The following is a 21,172-nucleotide window of genomic DNA, read 5'->3' as shown; positions in this document are numbered from 1 at the left end:
TTCTTGTGGGCCGGCTAAGGAATATTGGTGTCTCTGAGGGGTCTTTGGCCTGGTTTGCTAACTACCTCTCTCAAAGAGTGCAGTGTATAAAGTCAGAAAATCTGCTATCTCAGCCACTGCCTGTCACCAAGGGAGTAGCCCAAGGCTCAATCCTAGGCCCCACGCTCTTCTCAATTTACATCAACAACATAGCTCAGGCAGTAGGAAGCTCTCTCATCCGTTTATATGCAGATGATACAGTCTTATATTCAGCTGGCCCCTCCCCGGATTTTGTGTTAAATGTTCTACCACACTGTCACGTCCTGACCATAGTGAGTGGTTATTTTCTATGGTAGAGTAGGTCAGGGCATGACAGGGGCTGTTTGTCTGTTTTTGTATGTCTATGTTCAGTTTCTAGCTTTGCATTTCGATATTGGTGTTGTTTGGCATGACCTCCAATTAGAGGCAGTAGGTTGTCGTTGTCTCTAATTGGAGGTCCTATTTAAGTTGATGTTTGTTTCACATGTGTTTGTGGGTGATTATTCGTTGTGAGTGTATTTGATCCTCCTGCATCACGGTTGTTGTTTTGTGAACATTTTGAAGTGTTTAATTGTTGCATTCGGTTTCACTGGTTAAATAAATATGTGGAACTACGGAAACGCTGCATCTTGGTCCGCTCCTTCTAACAGCTGTGACAGAATCACCCACCAAAGAAGGACCAAGCAGCGTGGTAAGGAGCAGCAGAAGTATCTGGAGGAATGGACTTGGGAGGAGATTTTGGCTGGTAAAGGACCCTGGAGGCAGGCTGGGGAGTATCGTCGTCCGAGGGAGGAAATCAAAGCAGCGAAAGAGGAGCGACGATACTACGAGGCACTATATGCACTGTAAGGCAAGGCTGAGAGACAGCCCCAAAAAAGTTTTAGGGGGGGGGGGGGGGGGCACAAGGGGAGTTGGGCAGAGTCAGGATGGAATCCTGAGACAACTTCCCGTGCTTACTGTGGAGAGCATGTGATGGAGCAGACACCGTATTTTGCGGTGAAGCGCATTGTGTCGTCAGGGCGCATTCAAAGGCCGGTGCGAATTGTGCCTGCACCCTGCAGTTATTGAGCGGAGTTGAGCATTCAGCCAGGGTGGGTTGTGCAGGCCGTGCACTCCAGACCTCCAGTGCACCTCCAAGACCCAGTGTACCCTGTGCCTGCTCCGCGCACTCTTCCTCCAGTGCGCCACCATAGCCCAGTACGTCCTGTTCCTGCTCCCCGCACTAGCCCGAAGGTGCGTGTTACTAGCCTGGCGCCTCCTATGCCAGTCCCACGTAGCAGACCTCCAGTGCGCCTCCAAGGCCCAGTGTTCCCTGTGCCTGCTCCGCGGACTCTTCCTCCAGTATGCCTCCATAGCCCGGTAAGGCCGGTGCCTGCTTTGAGGTCCGCAGTGCGTCTCCCCAGTCTGGTGAGACCAGTTCCAGCACCCCCGTAGGAAGCCTCTAGTGATGGTCAATGGTCCGCCGTCTCCAGCGATAATCCATGGCATGAAGCCTCCAGTGATGATCCATGGCCCGGAGTCTGTAGGGATGATCCATGGCACGAAGCCTCCAGTGATGATCCATGGCCCGGAGCTTGTAGGGATGATCCATGGCACAAAGCCTCCAGTGATAATCCATGGCCCGGAGCCTCCAGTGATGATCCATCCCACAAAGCCTCCAGTGATAATACATGACGCGGAACCAGTAGTGATGATCCATGGCACGGAGCCTGCAGCGAAGGTCCCCAGTCCGGAACCTACAGAGACGCTCTTCAGTCCGGAGCCTCCAGTGACGCTCTTCAGTCCGGAGCCTCCAGTGACGCTTCTCAGCCTGGAGCCTCCAGCAACACAGTCCAGAGCATCCAGCAACGCTCCCCAGTCCGGAGCCTCCAGCGACGCCCCCCAGTCCGGAGCCTCCAGCGACGCCTCCCAGTCCGGAGCCTCCTGCGACGGTCTGCAGCCCCGAGCCTCCTGCGACGGTCTGCAGCCCCGAGCCTCCGGCGACGGTCTGCAGCCCCGAGCCTCCGGCGACGGTCTGCAGCCCCGAGCCTCCGGCGACGGTCTGCAGCCCCGAGCCTCCGGCGACGGTCTGCAGCCCCGAGTCTCCGGCGACGGTCTGCAGCCCCGAGTCTCCGGCGACGGTCTGCAGCCCAGAGTCATCGGCGACGGTCTGCAGCCCAGAGTCATCGGCGGCGGTCTGCAGCCCAGAGTCATCGGCGGCGGTCTGCAGCCCAGAGTCATCGGCGGCGGTCTGCAGCCCAGAGCTATCGGCGGCGGTCTGCAGCCCAGAGCCATCGGCGCCGGCCTGCAGCCCAGAGCCTTCAGCGCCGGCCTGCAGCCCAGAGCCTTCAGCGCCGGCCTGCAGCCCAGAGCCTTCAGCGGCGGCCTGCAGCCCAGAGCCTTCAGCGGCGGTCTGCAGCCCAGAGCCTTCAGCGGCGGTCTGCAGCACAGAGCCTTCAAACACCCCCTGTCAGGGCGTGACAGGGGGTGTTTGTCTGTTTTTGTATGTCTATGTTCAGTTTTCTAGTTTTGCATTTCTATGTTGGTGTTGTTTGGCATGACCTCCAATTAGAGGCAGCAGGTTGTCATTGTTTCTAATTGGAGGTCCTATTTAAGTTGATGTTTGTTTCACTTATGCTTGTGGGTGATTATTCGTAGTGAGTGTATTTGATCCTCCTGCATCACGGTTGTTGTTTTGTGTATATTTTGATGTGTTTAATTGTTGCATTCGGTTTGACTGGTTAAATATATATGTGGAACTACGACAACGCTGCATCTTGGTCCGCTCCTTCTAACAGCTGTGACACACATAGCTTTCTTAGTGGCCAACAAGCTTTCTCTACCCTTAACATTGTTCTGAACACCTCCAAAACAAAAGTAATGTGGTTTGGCAAGAAGAATGCCCCTCGACCCACAGGTGGGATTACTACCTCTGAGGGTTTAGCGCTTGAGGTAGTCACCTCATTCAAATACTTGGGAGTATGGCTAGACAGTACACTGTCCTTCTCTCAGCACATACCAAAGCTGCAGGCTAAAGTTAAATATAGACTTGGTTTCACCCCAGCTGCCAAACTAACCCTGATTCAGATGACCATCCTACCCATGCTCGATTACGGAGACATATTTTATCGATCAGCAGGTAAGGGTGCTCTCGAGCGGCTAAATGTTCTTTACAATTTGGCCCTCAGATTTGCCACCAATGCTCCTTATAGGGCACATCACTGAACTCTATACTCCTCTGTAAACTGGTCATCTCTGTATACCTGTCGCAAGACCCACTGGTTGATGCTTGATTATAAAACCCTCTAAGGCCACACTCCCCGCTATCTGAGATTTCTACTGCATCCTCATCCTCCACATAAAACACCCGTTCTGCCAATCCTATTCTGTTAAAGGTCCCCAAAGCACACACATCCCTGGGTCGCTCATCTTTTCAGTTTGCTGCAGCTAGTGACTGGAACGAGCTGCAACAAACACTCAAACTGCACAGTTTTATCTCAATCTCTTCATTCAAAGTCTCAATCATGGACACTCTTACTGACAGTTGTGGCTGCTTGGCGTGATGTATTGTTGTCTCTACCTTCTTGCCCTTTGTGCTGTTGTCACTGCCCAATAATGTGTGTACCATGTTTTGTGCTGCTACCATGTTGTGTTGCTACCATGTTGTGTTGTCATGTGTTGCTGCCTTGCTATGTTGTTGTCTTAGGTCTCTCTTTATGGAGTGTTGTCTCTCGTCGTGATGTATGTTTTGTCCTATATTTATGTTATTTAAAAAAATATATATATATTTTAATCCCAGCCCCCGTCCCCGCAGGATGCCTTTTGGTAGGCCGTCATTGTAAATAATAATTTGTTCTTAACTGACTTGCCTAGTTAAATAAAGGTTAAATAAATAAAAATAAAAACATAAATCACGGTTATACACCCTTGTTTTGTGAGGTACAACCGATTTTTTTATATTTACACTATATGACAGATAGGGGACACTGTGTTGAAGCCATGGTGCCTCCGTCTTGGTTAATGCATACACCATTGTAAAAAATATTTTGGAAGCTATAGAAAAGCTATAAACATTTATTAATGTCTACATTGGTTTTTGCCACATTTATTTTATTACAGACATGTTACTGCGTACTTTTAAATTATATTATGTGAGCTAAACAGAACATTTTTAAATGAATAAGTATCTAAAAACATTTTCCTTAAATAATCATCTTTGGAGATTACTAATGTTTCCATCCCCACTACAACACAAAAATACTTAAATACAAGTAATTTTGTCCTTGGAACATTTAATTGATTCCATTAAATCCTATGTCGAACTGCTCCTTCTGGGGAGTGCCAATACATAGCATCAACAATCCAGGGTTTATATACATCATTGGTTTATATACTTCATTCTCTAATTATTATTGCAAACACAATGCATTGGATCAACATAGACCTGGAGGATTTAAAACCTGGAAGAGCATTACAAGATGTTTACCAGCAAAGAAAACATATCCTATTGTCACGATTGACACAGAGATTACGAGTGTTTATAAAGCTTAATCGCTCTTGGATACCTCAGTAATGAGATAAAGGCGTGTAATCTTAGAGCTACTGTAGGTGAGACTTCCAGAGATTTCCAGGGGGAAACTCTGTCAACAACTTCAATCTACAGCAGTTGATGTGGACATACTTGTTCAAATGCCACAACGTTATTCTGTGCTTTATTTTCATTCCAACATACTGTACCGGTATTGCCCTGTTTGTTCAACTAAACAATTTCCCAAGGGCCCATAGATTTTGTTCATACAGTAGATGCCTAAACATATACTGTGAACATATAATTAAATGATGAACAAATGACAGCCTCTATATATATCCTTCGTAATCAATTCTGAGCTTGTCTTTCTATGAAATACAACATAACATTACACGTCAAAAGAAAGGGACAACACAGGGCACAGGCTTATTATTAGCCAGCAAAATAATTACACACAAGACCTTATGTGAAATATGCAAATAAATTAAGATTAATCTCCTTGTCGCTAATTCTCATAGTTGATCCCTTCCTGAACACAGGGTCCAATTTGCGTATCTCATTTTGCATCTTCACTTTTCTGATGGAAAGCTTGTGATTATAGGAGAAACAATTTTAAATAAAAAAAGGTCTGAGTGTGGGTGTTTGATCAACAGGCCCACTATATAGTTGGCTGACTTCAAGATGTGTGTGTTGTAGTGTATTGGCTTGTATGGTAGCCTAGTACAATGTTCGCCAACTACAGGGGTGTATTTATACTGCCAATTCTGTTGTAAAACGTTTCTTAGACTGAAGCAAACGGAACAAAATAGGGAGGGACCTACCTGAATTTGTCCAATAGAAACCCTTGTTTAGCTCTACTTCCATTTGGTTTGGAATGGTAAAAAGTTTCTGTAATGAATACACCCTAGTCCTCGAGGACCCACAACAGCACACACTTTTTGGAGGACAAGCACACCTGATTCAAGTTGTCAACTAATCATCGAGCCCTCAATGAGTTGAATCAGTTGTCTGAGGCTACAACAAAAATGGAGTGCTGTTGGACATGAGTTGGGAAACACTGGTCTAGTATGCATGCCTTTAAGATTGAGCTTATTGTAAGATTTAATAGTGCGCTATAGAATGTGTGAGAGACAGAGAGCGAGCGAGGGAGAAACAGAGAGAGAGAGATGCAAATGGTGTGTGGGGGGATTAAGAGCATTAAAGTAAAAAGATAATAGAGCTTACCTGTTTAACATCATAGGCAAAGAGCACATATTTCAAGTCCGGGGAAACGGAGTACTTTGCAACATTGAAATTGACCTACAAGACAAAGAAGAGGAAAAGAGAGTGAGAGCATTTTTAAGTCGGTATATCCGTTTGCTAACATGTCACTTTGAGTGGCAGGGTATATGTTTATGTGTAAGTCTGTGTGCATGCATGTTCAGATGGTAAAGGGTTTTCACTTACAAATGTTGTGTTTGTCAGTACAATTTCAGTCTCATTGGTGAGGATGTTAAACTTGATTACGTGGCCATCGCGATTCCTGTAGATCACTTCTGAGTCTATGAAAGGAGAGACAAATAAGAAAAAACATGTCTTTCTGAAACAATTCCTCTGTCGATTTTCTACTAAGAAGAAATTGCAAGGCCTTTGTTGCCATTTGAATGCAAGGCTGGATGGCTGTCAAAACCAGAACTGTACCTTGTATAAGGCTTTGTTGCCAACATTTTGACAATAAAAGTCTCCATTCTATCCCAATTTCCTTGTTTTTCTTCAGCATAGCAAAGACAGAATGTCCAGTACCTTGTCACATCATTTGTCTCTGGAAAATCAAATAACAATAGTAACATGACGGCACTGACTCCATTCATACACATTAGCGTGTGACTGCACTGTGATCAACATATATGAAGCCAAATAATAATTTAATAGTGTATAGAAACAATTAGTCACCTTAAGTAAAAAAAAAAAAAAATACTAAAATCTGCATGTTCTCTATTGATGGGATATGCTTTCTGTGCCTAAGGAATGAAACACACAGTGCCATCAGAAACTATTCACACCCCTTTACTTTTCCACATTTTGTTGTGGAATAGAACAGGAGGCTGCTGAGGGGAGAACGGCTGATAATAATGGCTGGAATGGAGAAAATAAAATGGCATCAAACACCTGGAAACCATTTATTGATAGCATTCCACTCACTCCACTCTTTACCACAAGCCCGTTTCCCCAATTAAGGTGCCATCAACCTCCTGTTTTGTAAGGTCCCTCAGTTGTGCAGTACATTTCCAACACAGATTCAACCACAAAGACCAGGGAGGTTTTCCAATGCCTCGCAAAGAAGGGCACCTATTGGTAGATGGTAAAAAAAAAAGCTGACATTCAATATCCCTTTGAGCATGGATGGTATAGGAAAATTATCTAAATCACAAGGCCAAATCTACACTGGAGTTGCTTACCAAGAAGACAGTAAAAGTTCCTGAGAAAGACTCACAGCTGTAATCGCTGCCAAATGTGACTTTAACATGTATTGACTCTGTTGGTTGAATACTTATCTAATAATTATTATTATTTTTTTTATTTTTTTTTACAAATGTTACAAATATTCTTCCACATGTATTTTGTGTGGATCGTTGACCAAAAAAATTCTAAAATCCATTTTAAAGCCACTTTGTAACCAAATGTGGAAAAGTCAAGGTGTGTAAATACTTGTATGTAGCTTGTATTTTGTTGTGTTGTGTTCTTGTTGAATGCCACAGCATTTTCTGCTATGTGGTGTCATACGCAGACATGACCCTGAAATGTCATCCAGCAAGGGAGTACTGCAAATGGCAGACACACACACACACATTGAGCAAATGATACCATGCATTGCTAATCACTAATTCATATATGAGTTATGATCAAATGCAACAAAACAAAGATGGAAGACAGTCCATAACGTTCTGTGCTGAAACAAGCTCAGACAGACATCCCATAATGAAGTTATTCATCTCTGTCAAAAGGTTATTTGGGGGTTATGTAACTGACAGGACAACCCCAGCAGACCTGGCAACCCCGGCAGATATTGGATTCCTACAGTGGGAGCTGATCACCTATACCCGCCTCTCAGCAGTCTCATTTGTCCGTCAACAATTTTCTCATTCACAGCCAATCAGGGCCCTGTCACCATGCTGTAGTTACCATGGGTTTGATTGATGGTTGATGGGGCCCTCACGGCCCAATCCCGCCCCATATTTTGTTCCTGTCATAACCTCTGTGAGCATATCACAGACATAAATGTCATCATCTAAAACAAGTAGTCTGATGCCTCAAGACTACTGGTCGAAATATTTGTTTTTACCACGACCATATACAGTGGGGTCTGAAATTATTGACAACCTTGATAAAGGTATGCAAAAATTACTTCATAAAAGAAATAATTCAAATAGTGAGCTATATTGTATGCTCAAATTATATTTCATACATTTGTATTAGTATGTATGGGGTTGGAACTGGTGCTTTGGTCAGATGACATGAAAATAGAGCTATTTGGCCACGCACACAAGTGATGGGTTTGGCGTCGAAATGAGAACGCATAAGTATAAAATAACTCCATATCTACTGTAAAATGTGGTGGTGGATCTTTGATGTTATGGGGCTATTTTGCTTCCACTGGTCCTAGGGCCCTTGTTGACTGTCAATGGCTTCATGAACTTTACCCAGTACCAGGACAGGATATATTAGCCAAAAACCTTTTTGCCTCTGCCAAGAAGCAGAAACTTGGCTGCATGTGGATCTTCCAGCAAGACAATAACCCCAAACACACATCAAAATCCACAAAGAAATTCTTTATTGGCCATAAAATCATCATTTTTCAATGGCCATCTCAGTCTCCGGACTTGAAACCCCATTGAAAACCTGTGGTTTGAGCGCAGACGAAGGATATCAAGGTGTAATGAGTGTCGTGTGTGGAGGACCAAGACGCAACAGGGAAGTGTATACTCATCTTTTTTTAATATATAAGAAGGAGAAACAAAATAAACACGTATACAATTAACAGAAATGACACTAACAGTTCTGTCAGGTGAAGAACACAAAACTACCCACAATCCAAACACACCCCTAATTATAGGACCTTCAATCAGAGGCCCCAACACCAATTAACTAAACATAGAAATACAAATGACTTGACAGAACATTGTTCTGTTAGAAATAAACTATAACCAAAACCCTGGACTAATAAATCAAATACCCCTCTCTACATGGACACACACACAAAACAAATACCCCCTGCCACATCCTGACCAAACTAAACACTAACAAATAACACCTTTACAGGTCAGAACGTGACAGTACACCCCCCCCAGCTTATATGGGAGGGAAGGGAGGGCGGTCACCGTCACCGACGATGCCTCTGCAACGCTCCCCCCTTCCCGCATACTAGTCCCTACGGAGGTGGCTCTGGAGCGGGACGTATCCCTCGCTCCACCACTTGCTCACCCCTCTTCTTTGCAGACTCTGGGGCGAGGTCTCTTTGTCGACCTCGGACTTGGGATCCTCGCTACGGGCGACTCTGGCCGCGTCGAACTGGAGGGCGACTCTGGCCGCATCGAACTGGAGGGCGACTCTGGCCGTGGGACACTTCTCTCTCGGGCATAGGTGCCGGACACTCGGGCTGAGGCACTGTCGTCGGGGTTAGGCGCTGGGCACTCTGGGCGAGATGCTGTCGCTGTGCCATCTGGGCGAGGCGCGTGCACTGAAGGCCTAGTACGTGGGGCTGGCGTAGGGGACGCCAGACTAGGCCCACGTACCTCAGGGCTAGTGCTAGGGGCAAGAGTTGGACGAGTTGGGCTGGGCTGCCGCACTGGGAGCCTGGTGCTGGCTTCGGGGGAGTCAGACTAGAGACACGCACCTGTAGGCTTGTGCGGGGAGCAGGGATAGGTCGAGCTGGACTAGGCTGCCGCTCGTGAAGCCTGGTGCGCGGTGCTGGCTTCGGAGGAGCCAGACTGGATACACGCACCTGTAGGCTTGTGCGTGGCGCAGGAATAGGTCGAGCTGGACTGAGCTGCCGCTCGGGAAGCCTGGTGCGCGGTGCTGGCTTCGGAGGAGTCAGACTGGAGACACGCACCTGTGGGCTTCTACGAGGAGCAGGAGTAGGATACACCGGGCCTTGGGTGAGTACTGGAAGTCTCGAGCTCACCTCCTGCACAACCCGTCCTGGCTGGATGGCAGTAGTAGCCCTGTACGTTCGGGGTGCTGGTACAGGGCGGACTGGGCTATGCAGGGGCCTGATGGTCGCCGTGCGTAGAGGAGGTGTCCTGTAGCCTGGACTTCAGAGGCATACCGGTGGCCAGACGTATTGGGCTGGCATCCTCCTTCCAGGCTGGATGCCCACTCTAACACGGCCTTTGCTTGGGGCTGAGATCACACGCACCGGACTGTGCGTGCGCATGGGCGAGATCTTGCGTACCTCTTCGTACTTCGGCGCTCTCCACACCATGTGCTCCCCATAATAAGCACGAGGTGTTGGCTTCAGGGGCATCCTTTTTGCTCATCTTCATCAAGAGTGTTAAATACTTCGGACCCAATAAGGACAATAAGAAACCAAATGCCAAAATGAACCACCTACAGTATAAAGTTTATTATCAGAGTTTGAGTATTTGTTTATATTTGTATATTTTGGAGTGTTGTAATCCCTAAGAGGGCTGATTCAGACTTAGGAAATCTGTTCCCTTTTTCTGTGTTTTAATTTAAGCACTTCTCAGGATTTGGTATTCAGACTTACCGTATGCAGGTGCCTAACAAACTCTTTGGGTGTGGCTCCCTTATGTGCACTATACATTTATCTAATGCCATCCCTTTAAATATTAGCTGCCTCTAATTGGAGATCATCCCCCCCAAAAACATAGAAATACAGAAACTAGAACCCCACATAGAAATACATAAACTAGACAAAACCCCCAACACAGAAAAAAGAAACTAGAACCAACATAGACATAAATAAACTAGACAAAACCCCCTGTCACGCCCTGACCTACTCTTCCATAGCCTTCCCTGTAGCTCAGTTGGTAGAGCATGGTGTTTGCAACGCCAGGGTTGTGGGTTCGATTCCCACGGGGGGCCAGCACAGGAAATGAAATGTATGCATTCACTACTGTAAGTCGCTCTGGATAAGAGCGTCTGCTAAATGACTAAAATGTAAATGTACCATAGAAAATAAATGCTTTCTATGGTCAGGACGTGACAATCATTATAAAATGTATGAAATATTTAATTAACAATGTCATTTCACTATTTTGAGACTTACATCACACTTTTGCACATTTAAAATCTTTATAAACACTGCAAATTAAGACACAGAAATAGCATGTAGCTTCCATCTTGGCTGCAGAGGAAGAGTGTGAGAGGTGCGAGGTCAGTGTGACATCACTTCCAAAATGGAAGCCACATGTAGAAGAGCGAGTTCACCAGGAAGTGACATTTCAATGACCTCTGCCCTCTCACACGCTCCTCCTCTGTCTGTGCAACCAAAATGGAAAGAACGTCAGGATGTTCTGTCTCTTAAAGTGTCTTGTTGTTACAGGTTCATAATGTGCAAAAAGTACAATGTAAGTCTTAAAATAGTGAGATAGCTACCATTGTTATCTAAATTCATTTTATGACATAACGTGTTGACATTGGCAGGGGCTTAGCTAGCTGCTAGGGGAAAATGCTAGCTAGCTTTACCACCCTGTGTTAGTTTTACTCACAAAATAGTTATTGCGAGCTGTGAGTCTGAAATTGGTAATTTAATTTTAATGCATTGAATATGAATCTTTGTTGAATCTAGTCAATAAAAGTCAAACAGAAAAAAGTTCAATAGTAGGATTCTTCACCGATGTTCTCAGCAATTGTTTTATGTGTTACATCTGGAAAATTGAAATAAAATGTTCATATTTCCTTTAAGTGAGCCATGTTTATGAATGCTTTATGTACTTCGAAGCATGTCAACCGCTGTTTAAAATCAATTTTTATGCCATTTTTCTCATAAAAAAAGATAATATTCCGACCGGGAATCTGCGTTTAGGTAAACGAACGAAAGAAAATAAAGCATGGGGTCGACTCGGGCACGCGCCTAAGCCCATAGTACCCTGATCGGCCACTTGCCAAAAGCGATAAAGTGTTTCAGCCAGAGGCTGCCGCGATATCGTTCAGCTTTTTCCCGGGCTCTGAGAGCCTATGGGAGCCGTAGGAAGTGTCACGTTATAGCAAAGATCCTCAGTCTTCAATAAAAAGAGCCAAGATGAAACACAACTTGTCAGACAGGCCACTTCCTGCATGGAATCTTCTCAGGTTTTGGCCTGCCATATGAGTTCTGTTATACTCACAAACACCATTCAAACAGTTTTAGAAACTTTAGGGTGTTTTCTATCCAAAGCCAATAATTATATGCATATTCTAGTTACTAGGCAGGAGTAGTAACCAGATTAAATCGGGTACGTTTTTTATCCAGCCGTGTCAATACTGCCCCCTAGCCCTAACAGGTTAAACAATGCCACTTTATATAATGTTTACACACCCTAAATTACTCATCTCATATGTATATACACTGTACTCTATACCATCTACTGCATCTTGCCTATGCCATTCGGCCATCACTCATTCATATATTTTTATGTACATATTCTTATTAATTCCTTTACACTTGTGTGTGTATAAGGTAGTTGTTGTGAAATTGTTAGGTTAGATTACTTGTTAGATATTACTGCATGGTCGAAACTAGAAGCACAAGCATTTCGCTACACTCGCGTTAACATCTGCTAACCATGTGTATGTGACAAATTTGATTTGATTTGATTTGAGGTTGTAATCAAGCCCTAGTCTCCAGCATGGGAATAGAAGAGGAATACGTGTTGCAGTAGTCTCAGGTTGGACCACTCCAAATCTTGGTTCTGACACCCAAACACAAGCTTTGCAGGTCCATCAACCCATTTAAATACCTCTTACACTCTACAGAAACATGTGGATAATGAGAACCTTCATAAATCAGCAGAACGTTAATAACCTATTTATTAACACTTTATGTAGTGTCCTGTAATACTTTGTTTTAAGTGAGACACCTTCGGTCATTCATAACACATCCATAAAGACTATCGCATGATGCTATACTTCATTTAAAGTTATCCCCTTTGGTAATTTATAACACATACATAAATGCCTTATCATATGACGCTGTACTTACTATAAAGTCAGACACCTTTGGTCATTCAAAACATACATAAAGGCTTAAAAATGTAAACACAAAGGTATTAACACTTAGGGAATTATCACTAACAGCTAAAACAAATAAAGATTAAAGACAGGTTTAAACCATACATTTCCTTTTATTTGTACATTTTTAAAGCAACACAAATACATGAAGTTTCAAAAAGTCTAGCAATGCAATTACATTGAACATTACACTGAATAGCAGAGCTTGTCCCTGAGCTGGCGGATAAATGGTTCTTGCCCCTCATCCTGCTGCATGTTTGTTCCGACCTCAAAAGTAATAACAAAGTTAGCATGTCTGTAAGGAAATTAGTTTCTCACACCATCTGGATAAGGGCATTTCTGTGTTGAGCCAGAAACTCTAAATGGAAAGATGGGAATCTCCATTCAATTCATATCACTACATTCCTCTTTCACTTACAAATCTCATGAAGTGACTATGAGATGCGGCTGTATCTCAACAAACCTGTACCCCCACACACTGACTCGGTACCGGAACCCCCTGTATATAGCCACGTTTTTGTTATTTTATTGTGTTACTTTTTATTATTTTTTACTTTAGTTTAATTGGTAAATATTTTCTTACCTCTTCTTGAACTGCACTGTTGGTTAAGGGCTTGTAAGTAAACATTTCACGGTAAGATCTACACTTGTTTTATTTGGAGCATGTGACAAATAAAATTTGATTTGATTTGATGTAGGGTTATTTGCGGCAGGTAGCTTAGTGATTAAAGCGTTGAGCCAGTAATCGAAAGGTTGCTGGATCGAATCCCCCGAGCTGACATGGTAAAAATCTGTCGTTCTGCCCCTGAACAAGGCAGTTAACCCACTGCTCCCCGGTAGGCCATCATTGAAAAAGCTAAATTTCAGCTAGCTAGCAATTACTGTGAAGTGACTGAAATTATTTGAAATAATGATTAAGGTAGCTACAGTATGTAATCTAACTAAATTACAATAAATAAAGGATAACACACTAGTTTTTTCGCTCTGTCAATAATGTTACAGAACAGGGAACAAGGAATTAACAAAGAGTCACTAACAACAACCAAAATTAAACAGGTGGAGTTTTATTAGGTTGATTGGCAAACAACTGGAACCTAAAAGACACCCACCATGAGTGCCCACAACGTTTTCCCAAGAAGAGGCCAACAAAATGAAAACCCACGCCAAACTTAGACAGGAAGCAAACCAAAAAGTTGACCAAAAAAACAGGGAAGATCAGACAAAGGAATGTTTTTCCAGAAATCAAATAGGGAGAGCCAACTAAAGGTGTTGACCCTCCACATATCTCATGACAACTGGAGCACTAGGTTAGCCACTCTTAAATATCACCTGGGCCAGCACAGATGAAACATCTTCCTCATAATAAAATGACCAACCAGCAGAGACGTAATACAGTCTAACAAGGTGACACCAATTGGTGCGCTCCAAGTGCTAACGTCCAACCTCAAAATATACAATGGAAAAAACAAAACTTTTAACAATAACCATTGATTTAACCATTCATTTAACAATAACCATGGATGTCCTTTGGGTGGTGGACCATTCTTGATAGAGACGGGAAACTGTTCAGCGTGAAAAACCCAGCAGTGTTGCAGTTCTTGACACACTCAAACCGGTGCTCCTGGCACCACATACCATACCCTGTTCAAAGACACTTAAATCTTTTGTCTTGCCAATTCACCCTTTGAATGGCACACATAAACAATTACGGCTTAAAAATCCTTCTTTAACCTGTCTCCTCTCCCTCATCTACACTGATTGAAGTGGATTTAAAAAGTGACATCAATAAGGGGTCATAGCTTTCACCTGGTCAGTCTATGTCATGGAAAAAGCATGTTTTGTACAGTCTGTGAGGATCAGTGGCAAACTGCACAGTTAATTACCATGAAGTGCTTAGATATAAATGCTTCATGAATGTGAAAATAGATTTGAATTTACTTTGACAGCATAGAATTCATACATAGACCTCCAATGTGTGTGTTATAGACTAGTATGACCAACTTAATTGTGATTTCGAGGAGGGCTCTGTTAATGAGTTACGAAAGAGTTATATTACCCTCAACTACACGATTTGATCCATAAATTGTACCCTGAGGATTCAACCCTGTGGGCATCTTCATGCGCCATTGACTTCAGTAAAAAGAACAAGCAGAAGGTAAGCTGGTGGAGGAAATGGGGCTGGTACAGGCTATTATCAATTTCAAAACTTGGTTTGGCCTTATGGCATATTCACTAAAACTGTTATGGCTTTTGAGAACAATAGGTAGGTAAAGAAATAAAACAACAGTAAAAAGACAGGCTATATACAGTAGCGAGGCTATAAAAGTAGCGAGGCTACCTACAGACACCGGTTAGTCAGGTTGATTGAGGGAGTATGTACATGTAGATATGGTTAAAGTGACTATGCATATATGATGAACAGAGAGTAGCAGTAGCATAAAAGAGGGGTTGTCGGGTGGTGGGTGGGACACAATGCAGATAGCCCGGTTAACCAATGTGCGGGAGCACTGGTTGGTCAGCCCAATTGAGGTAGTATGTACATGAATGTATAGTGACTATGCATATATGATAAACAGAGAGTAGCAGCAGTGTAAAAAGAGAGGTTGGTTGGGGGGGCACACAATGCAAATAGTCCGGGTAGCTATTTGATTACCTGTTCAGGAGTCTTATGGCTTGGGGGTAAAAACTGTTGAGAAGCCTTTTTGTCCTAGACTTGGCACTCCGGTACCGCTTGCCATGCGATAGTAGAGAGAACAGTCTATGACAGGGGTGGCTGGGGTCTTTGACAATTTTTAGGGCCTTCCTCTGACACCACTTGGTGTTGAGGTCCTGGATGGCAGGCAGCTTAGCCCCAGTGATGTACTGTGCCGTACGCACTACCCTCTGTAGTGCCTTGCGGTCAGAGGCCGAGGAATTGCCGTACCAGGCAGGGATGCAACCAGTCAAGGTGCTCTCGCTGTTGCAGCTGTAGAACATTTTGAGGATCTCAGGACCCATGCCAAATCTTTTTAGTTTCCTGAGGGGGAATAAGCTTTGTCGTGCCCTCTTCACGACTGTCTTGGTGTGTTTGGACCATGATAGTTTGTTGTTGATGTGGACACCAAGGAACTTGATGCTCTCAACCTGCTCCACTACAGCCCCGTTGATGAGAATGGGGGCGTGCTCGTTCTCACATAAGTGTTCCTTTTGTCCAGGTGGCAAAGTGCAGTGTGGAGTGCAATAGAGATTGCATCATCTGTGGATCTGTTTGGGCGGTATGCAAATTGGATTGGGTCTAGGGTTTCTGGGATGTCGTGTCTTTGGCTATGCCGGATTAAGTGATATGACATGCTATTCTATAAAATCCTTTCTCTGTAATTAATATTACCTGTTTGAGCTAATCATGTAAATGTAATTAACTAGAAAGTCAGGGCACCACAAAAGAGTGTTTATAGACCTAGTAATATTTTACATCAATAGCAGTCAATATTAATCGTCACCTTATTTCAGTCTCATCTGAAAGTTGTAAATTCTTGGTTATCTTCACGAACCCTGGCTAACAAGTTGAATCAGCGATACAAAATTGGGTTTAATTATTTATTTACTAAATACCTAACTAATCACACAGAATTACATATACACAGAATGCAAATTATGTCATACAGAAAACGTCCCTGGTGGACGGAACCTGTATGATGGCTTGTTACACTAAGAAAGGGGGTTGGGCTTGAATGAAAGAGCGGGAAGACTGAGGAACAAAGAAATAGCTATGCTATCGTAAATACAGTATCTTATGCATTCTAAATTACCGCCCATTTGGAAAAGGAAAATGCAATAAATATTTACTCTGAACAGCGCTTCGGTAGGTTGGTCATAGATGCTGGCCGTGTTGGCCAACAGAGATCTTCCTGTCCTCGGAAGAATGTCACTGATGGTAAATTGGATACGTTGTAGTTACTTCGTTGTGTGTTAGACTGGATACGTTGTCCGTCCTTTCCTAGCCCACGTTTACAGCTGCTGTTGCTAACTCAACGGCTAGGTCTCACTTCTTTAGTGAATAAGAGTTCAAAGTTCATACCATTCACAACCAAAGCTCACGCTGAGGTTGGCTTAGTTCTGTAGTTGACATGTTAGTCCCTTTTAACGTATGGACCGTCGTCCTATCGTCCTCGGAACAGGAGGTTACATTTTCGTCAAGGGCTTATATAGTGGAGGGAGAGAAGGGTGTGTTTCATAGTTTATAACCCATGTCTCTTCACAGGGGCGGGCCACTGATTGAGCAGGGCTCTAACCTTATGAAAACCCAATTCTCTCATTTGGAAGCTAAAATTACATTTCATCTTATCACAAATAGTTTCTTATTCAAACATTTAATTTGCACAACAATTCCATGTGAATCTGCTAACTAGAATGTGTTACAGATACAGTTTATGTCGTCCTGTCATCAGTCATAATGTCTCAGATGACCACCGAACAGACATCATATACATTAAGTACCAACGCATATTTTCAACTGGTTCTATTACCAAAATATGGTTCCTTTCCCCCCACTTGTTTAATGTTCCCAGACTCTCTATGTTTAACAAAGGCTATTCAAGAGTCCTTCAGTAGATTCAGAGAAAGAGGGAAGGGAGAAAGGTATTTATGGGGGGGTCATAAACCTTACCCACAGGCCAACGTCATGACAGGGATAATGGTGTTGATGTGAGCCATTACCAACCTTTCAAAGCACTTCATGGCTATGGACGTAAGTTCTATGGGTCTGGTTGCCTTTGTGTTCTTGGGCACAGGGACTATGGTGGTCTGCTTGAAACATGTTGGTATTACAGACTCAATCAGGGACATGTTGAAATATCAGTGAAGACACCTGCCAGTTGGTCAGCACAAGCACGGAGCACACGTCCTGGTAATCCGTCTGGCCCCGCAGCCTTGTGTATGACCTGTTTAAAGGTCTTACTCACGTCGGCTACGGAGAGTGTGATCACACAGTCGTCCGGAACAGCTGATGCTCTCATGCATGCCTCAGTGTTGCTTGCCTGGAAGCGAGCATAGAAGGGATTTAGCTCGTCTGGTACGCTCGGGTCACTGGGCAGCTCGTGGCTGTGCTTCCCTTTGTAGTCTATAATAGTTTGCAAGCCCTGCCACATAAGACGAGCATCGTAGCCAGTGTAGTATGATTCAGTCTTAGCCCTGTATTTACGCTTTGCCTGTTTGATGGTTCGTCGCAGGGTATAGCAGGATTTCTTATAAGCTTCCGGGTTAGAGTCCCGCACCTTGAAAGCGGCAGGTCTACCCTTTAGCTCAGTGCGAATGTTGCCTGTAATCCATGGCTTCTGGTTGGTGTATGTATGTACAGTCACTGTGGGGACGCCGTCCTCGATACACTTATTGATAAAGCTAGTAACTGATGTGGTGTACTCCTCAATGCCATTGGAAGAATCCCGGCACATGTTCCAGTCTGTGATAGCAAAACAGTCCTGTAGTTTAGCATCTGCTTCATCTGATCACTTTTTTTTATAAACCGAGTCACTGGTGCTTCCTGCTTTAATTTTTGCTTGTAAGTAGCAATCAGGAGGATAGAGTTGTGGTCGGATTTACCAAGTGGAGGGTGAGGGAGAACTTTGTACGCGCCTCTGTGTGTGGAGTACAGATGATCTAGAATTGTTTTCCCTTTGGTTGCACATTTAACATGTTGATGGAAATTTGGTAGAACTGTTTTAAGTTTCCCTGTATTAAAGTCTCCGGCCATTAGGAGGGCCGCCTCTGGGTGAGTGGTTTCCTGTTTGCTTATTTCCTTATACAGCTGACTGAGTGCGGTCTTAGTGCCAGCATCTGTCTGTGGTGGTAAATAAACAGCCACGAAAAGTATAGCTGAAAACTCTCTAGGCAAGTAGTGTGGCCTGCAATTTATCACAATATACTCTACTTCAGGCGAACAAAATCTAGAGATTTCGTGCACCAGACCGCCCCCTCTCGTCTTACCGGAGTGTGCTGTTCTATCTTGCCAGTGCAGCGTATATCCCGCCTGCTGACTATCCATGTCGTCATTCAGCCACAATTCCGTGAAACATAGGATATTACAGTTTTTGTCTATTAAGATACCTAAATAAAAGCTCTTGCAAAGCATGACATGAATGCGCTATAGATATGCTATGGATATATTATATTGTCCTTGTGAAAACATGTCACCATATACTGTACATACCATAATTTTTCTAAACATTGCTGGCAGAATAATTGTCCATTGGTAGGGTTTCTAAACAAGAAATGTGTGTACTAACTAGCTGGTTCTTAGCATATTAGGGGCAGTGTATGGGCTTAGTGGCTAGCTGGCTAGATAGCATGCTATCTGTCCTCCCGTGGTTGAAGGTGCGAGGTGATGCATTCTTTGGACAAGACCGTGTCCTCGAAAGTCTTCTGCTCGCCAGAGGGTGAAGTGCTGCTGCGTAGAGAATGCCGAGCTTGGTGCCCCGGCAGCGATGCAGGAGCTCCCTCACCTCGTTGAAGGCAGACCTCTTCGTCATGACTGACGCCATGTAGTCCGGGTAGATGCGGATCTTCTGGCCGTCGTGGGTGATGGGAGCTGCTCGTGATGCCTTTCAGAGGACATCCATCTTCTCCTGAAAGTAGTGGAACTTGACTGTGATGGGTCTGCTTGGCTTCCCTATTCTTTGGCGCTGACTGCAGGCTTCTATGTGCAGGGTCGAGGATGAGGGCGTAGTCGAGTCCTAGGATTTCTGTAACAGCTCAGCTTACGAAGAGAGTAGGTCGCAATTGGCCTGCGGTCTTGAGTCCCTCTCTCACGCCAAAAATGCAACCATTCCCCCGGCGCTGTCTGCTCTCGAGGTTCTCGACCTTGGGAGTGAGTTTGACGACATCTGACGATAGCCGGGTGACTTGCCCTTGCAGTGTCACCACTTTGTCGGAGTAGGTGTTTGCGCCGTCCTCCAGGCTATTCAGATGGGTGTCATGTTTCACCAAGTCTTCTTTAACAGAGTTAATATCTGTGTTGACAACAGTGGCAAGACTGGCTATTTGTGCAGATAGGTCAGTGGTTAGTGACTCCACCTTAGCCAGCATAGTCTGTTCAGACTTAGTGATAGCCGCCATTACCTTGGCAGGAGGGTTAGGGTTGGGGGGGGGGGGGGTCAGAGCCCGTGATGGTTTAGCTCTTTTGTGACTCGTGGCATTTGCGGTTTCACCATTTTACGACGAAAACTGCAAAAACATTAAAAAAAATCTTAATTAGTGAACTGCCGTTAAACTCATAATGAAATGTTACAAAATGTACGTGGTAGGGGAGGTTTAAGTGAAATATTAATAATAAATTGCTTGCCCTATTCAGGAGTATCGAGAAAACATGTCTTCACATGTTGCTGCACACCAGCGCCCCCAGGGGGAATATAACTAAAACATTCTAGAGCAGACTCGACTGTCATTCTACTGACCTTTTGCCTTGTAACTTGCATATCCAAGATTTATCCCTGAAAGTTATAAGGAAATACAATTTAAATTCTGCATAATGGCACAGCATTTCATACTTCCCTGTGGGGAAAGTGTTATAAATTTAAACTTTTCAGTTTGCAGCCATAAAACTGAATTCACATTTGTCTCCATTTCAGTGATCTCCACCCCAAACGAGTACACTCTTAGAAAAAATGGTTCCAAAAGGTTTCTTTGGCAGTCCCCATAGGATAACCCTTTTTGGATCCAGCTAGAACTCGTTTGGGTTCTATGTAGAACCCTCTGTGTAAATGGTTGTACCTGGAAACAAAAGGGTTTTAAGTGGAACAAAAAAGGGTTTTTCAAAGGGTTCTTCTATGAGGAAGGCAGAAAAAAAAAATTCTAAGAGTGTACCTGGCTGGCACATGCATTTCCCCATGCTTAAATTCAAGGTCAGAATACGCATAGAGAGAAAAGTGAGTAACCCCCATAATTTACACCAGTGTAGAATTAGGGGTTTCCCTTAGTCAATACATTGTAGTTCCCCTAGAGAGAGCTATATCACTGTAGATGAGTATAGAATGTTCTAGCAGTTCGTGAGTGAGAAACGACACAGGTTACCATCAAGAGCTAACAAGAAATAACAACAAGAGTGAAAAAAGAATAATATCGATTGTTTTGAGCAATATTTTAGTTTTATTTATGTTTTGTTTCAAGACATAGAAAGAGTTTAAAATTAGCACAGTGTTTCAAGTTCTTTCTTTTTGTGCAGGCGTCTGTGTCTGCGTGAGGGACATGTTTGTGCCTGTTGTGAGGTCATTTAGAGTCAGGCATGGCAATGAAGTAGCTTTATAATTATTCCACATCAAAAAATCCCCATCAACATCTGTCAGTTTAAGCTAGAGATATCTGCCTATGTCGGCCTTCCACATCTGCGATTGAAGGTGGCCGAGTTACAGCGGTGTTTGTCAGACAATGAGACATCCCGAAAATCGGTCTTCTCACAAAAACGTC

At 43.9% G+C, this 21,172-nt stretch overlaps 1 protein-coding gene across 4 annotated transcripts in view; it reads right to left on the bottom strand.

The window, feature by feature from the left end:
* LOC106581700 (inactive dipeptidyl peptidase 10) overlaps nucleotides 1–21,172 on the bottom strand; it is a 318,157-nt gene that overhangs the window by 54,254 nt on the left and 242,731 nt on the right. For all 4 annotated transcript variants that reach the window (XM_014163942.2, XM_014163943.2, XM_014163945.2 and 1 more), the window contains exons 4-5: nucleotides 5,972–6,066; nucleotides 5,750–5,824 (exon numbers count right to left, since the gene is read on the bottom strand). In XM_014163942.2, the coding sequence (XP_014019417.1) occupies nucleotides 5,750–5,824; nucleotides 5,972–6,066 (170 nt within the window). The remainder of the gene's footprint in view (nucleotides 1–5,749; nucleotides 5,825–5,971; nucleotides 6,067–21,172) is intronic.

The sequence above is a fragment of the Salmo salar genome, chromosome ssa21 (genome assembly GCF_905237065.1).
Source record: "Salmo salar chromosome ssa21, Ssal_v3.1, whole genome shotgun sequence".
NCBI classification, from domain to species: Eukaryota; Metazoa; Chordata; class Actinopteri; order Salmoniformes; family Salmonidae; genus Salmo; species Salmo salar.
Note: the sequence above shows the minus strand (reverse complement) of the source record. Positions and strands in the feature narration are given on the sequence as shown.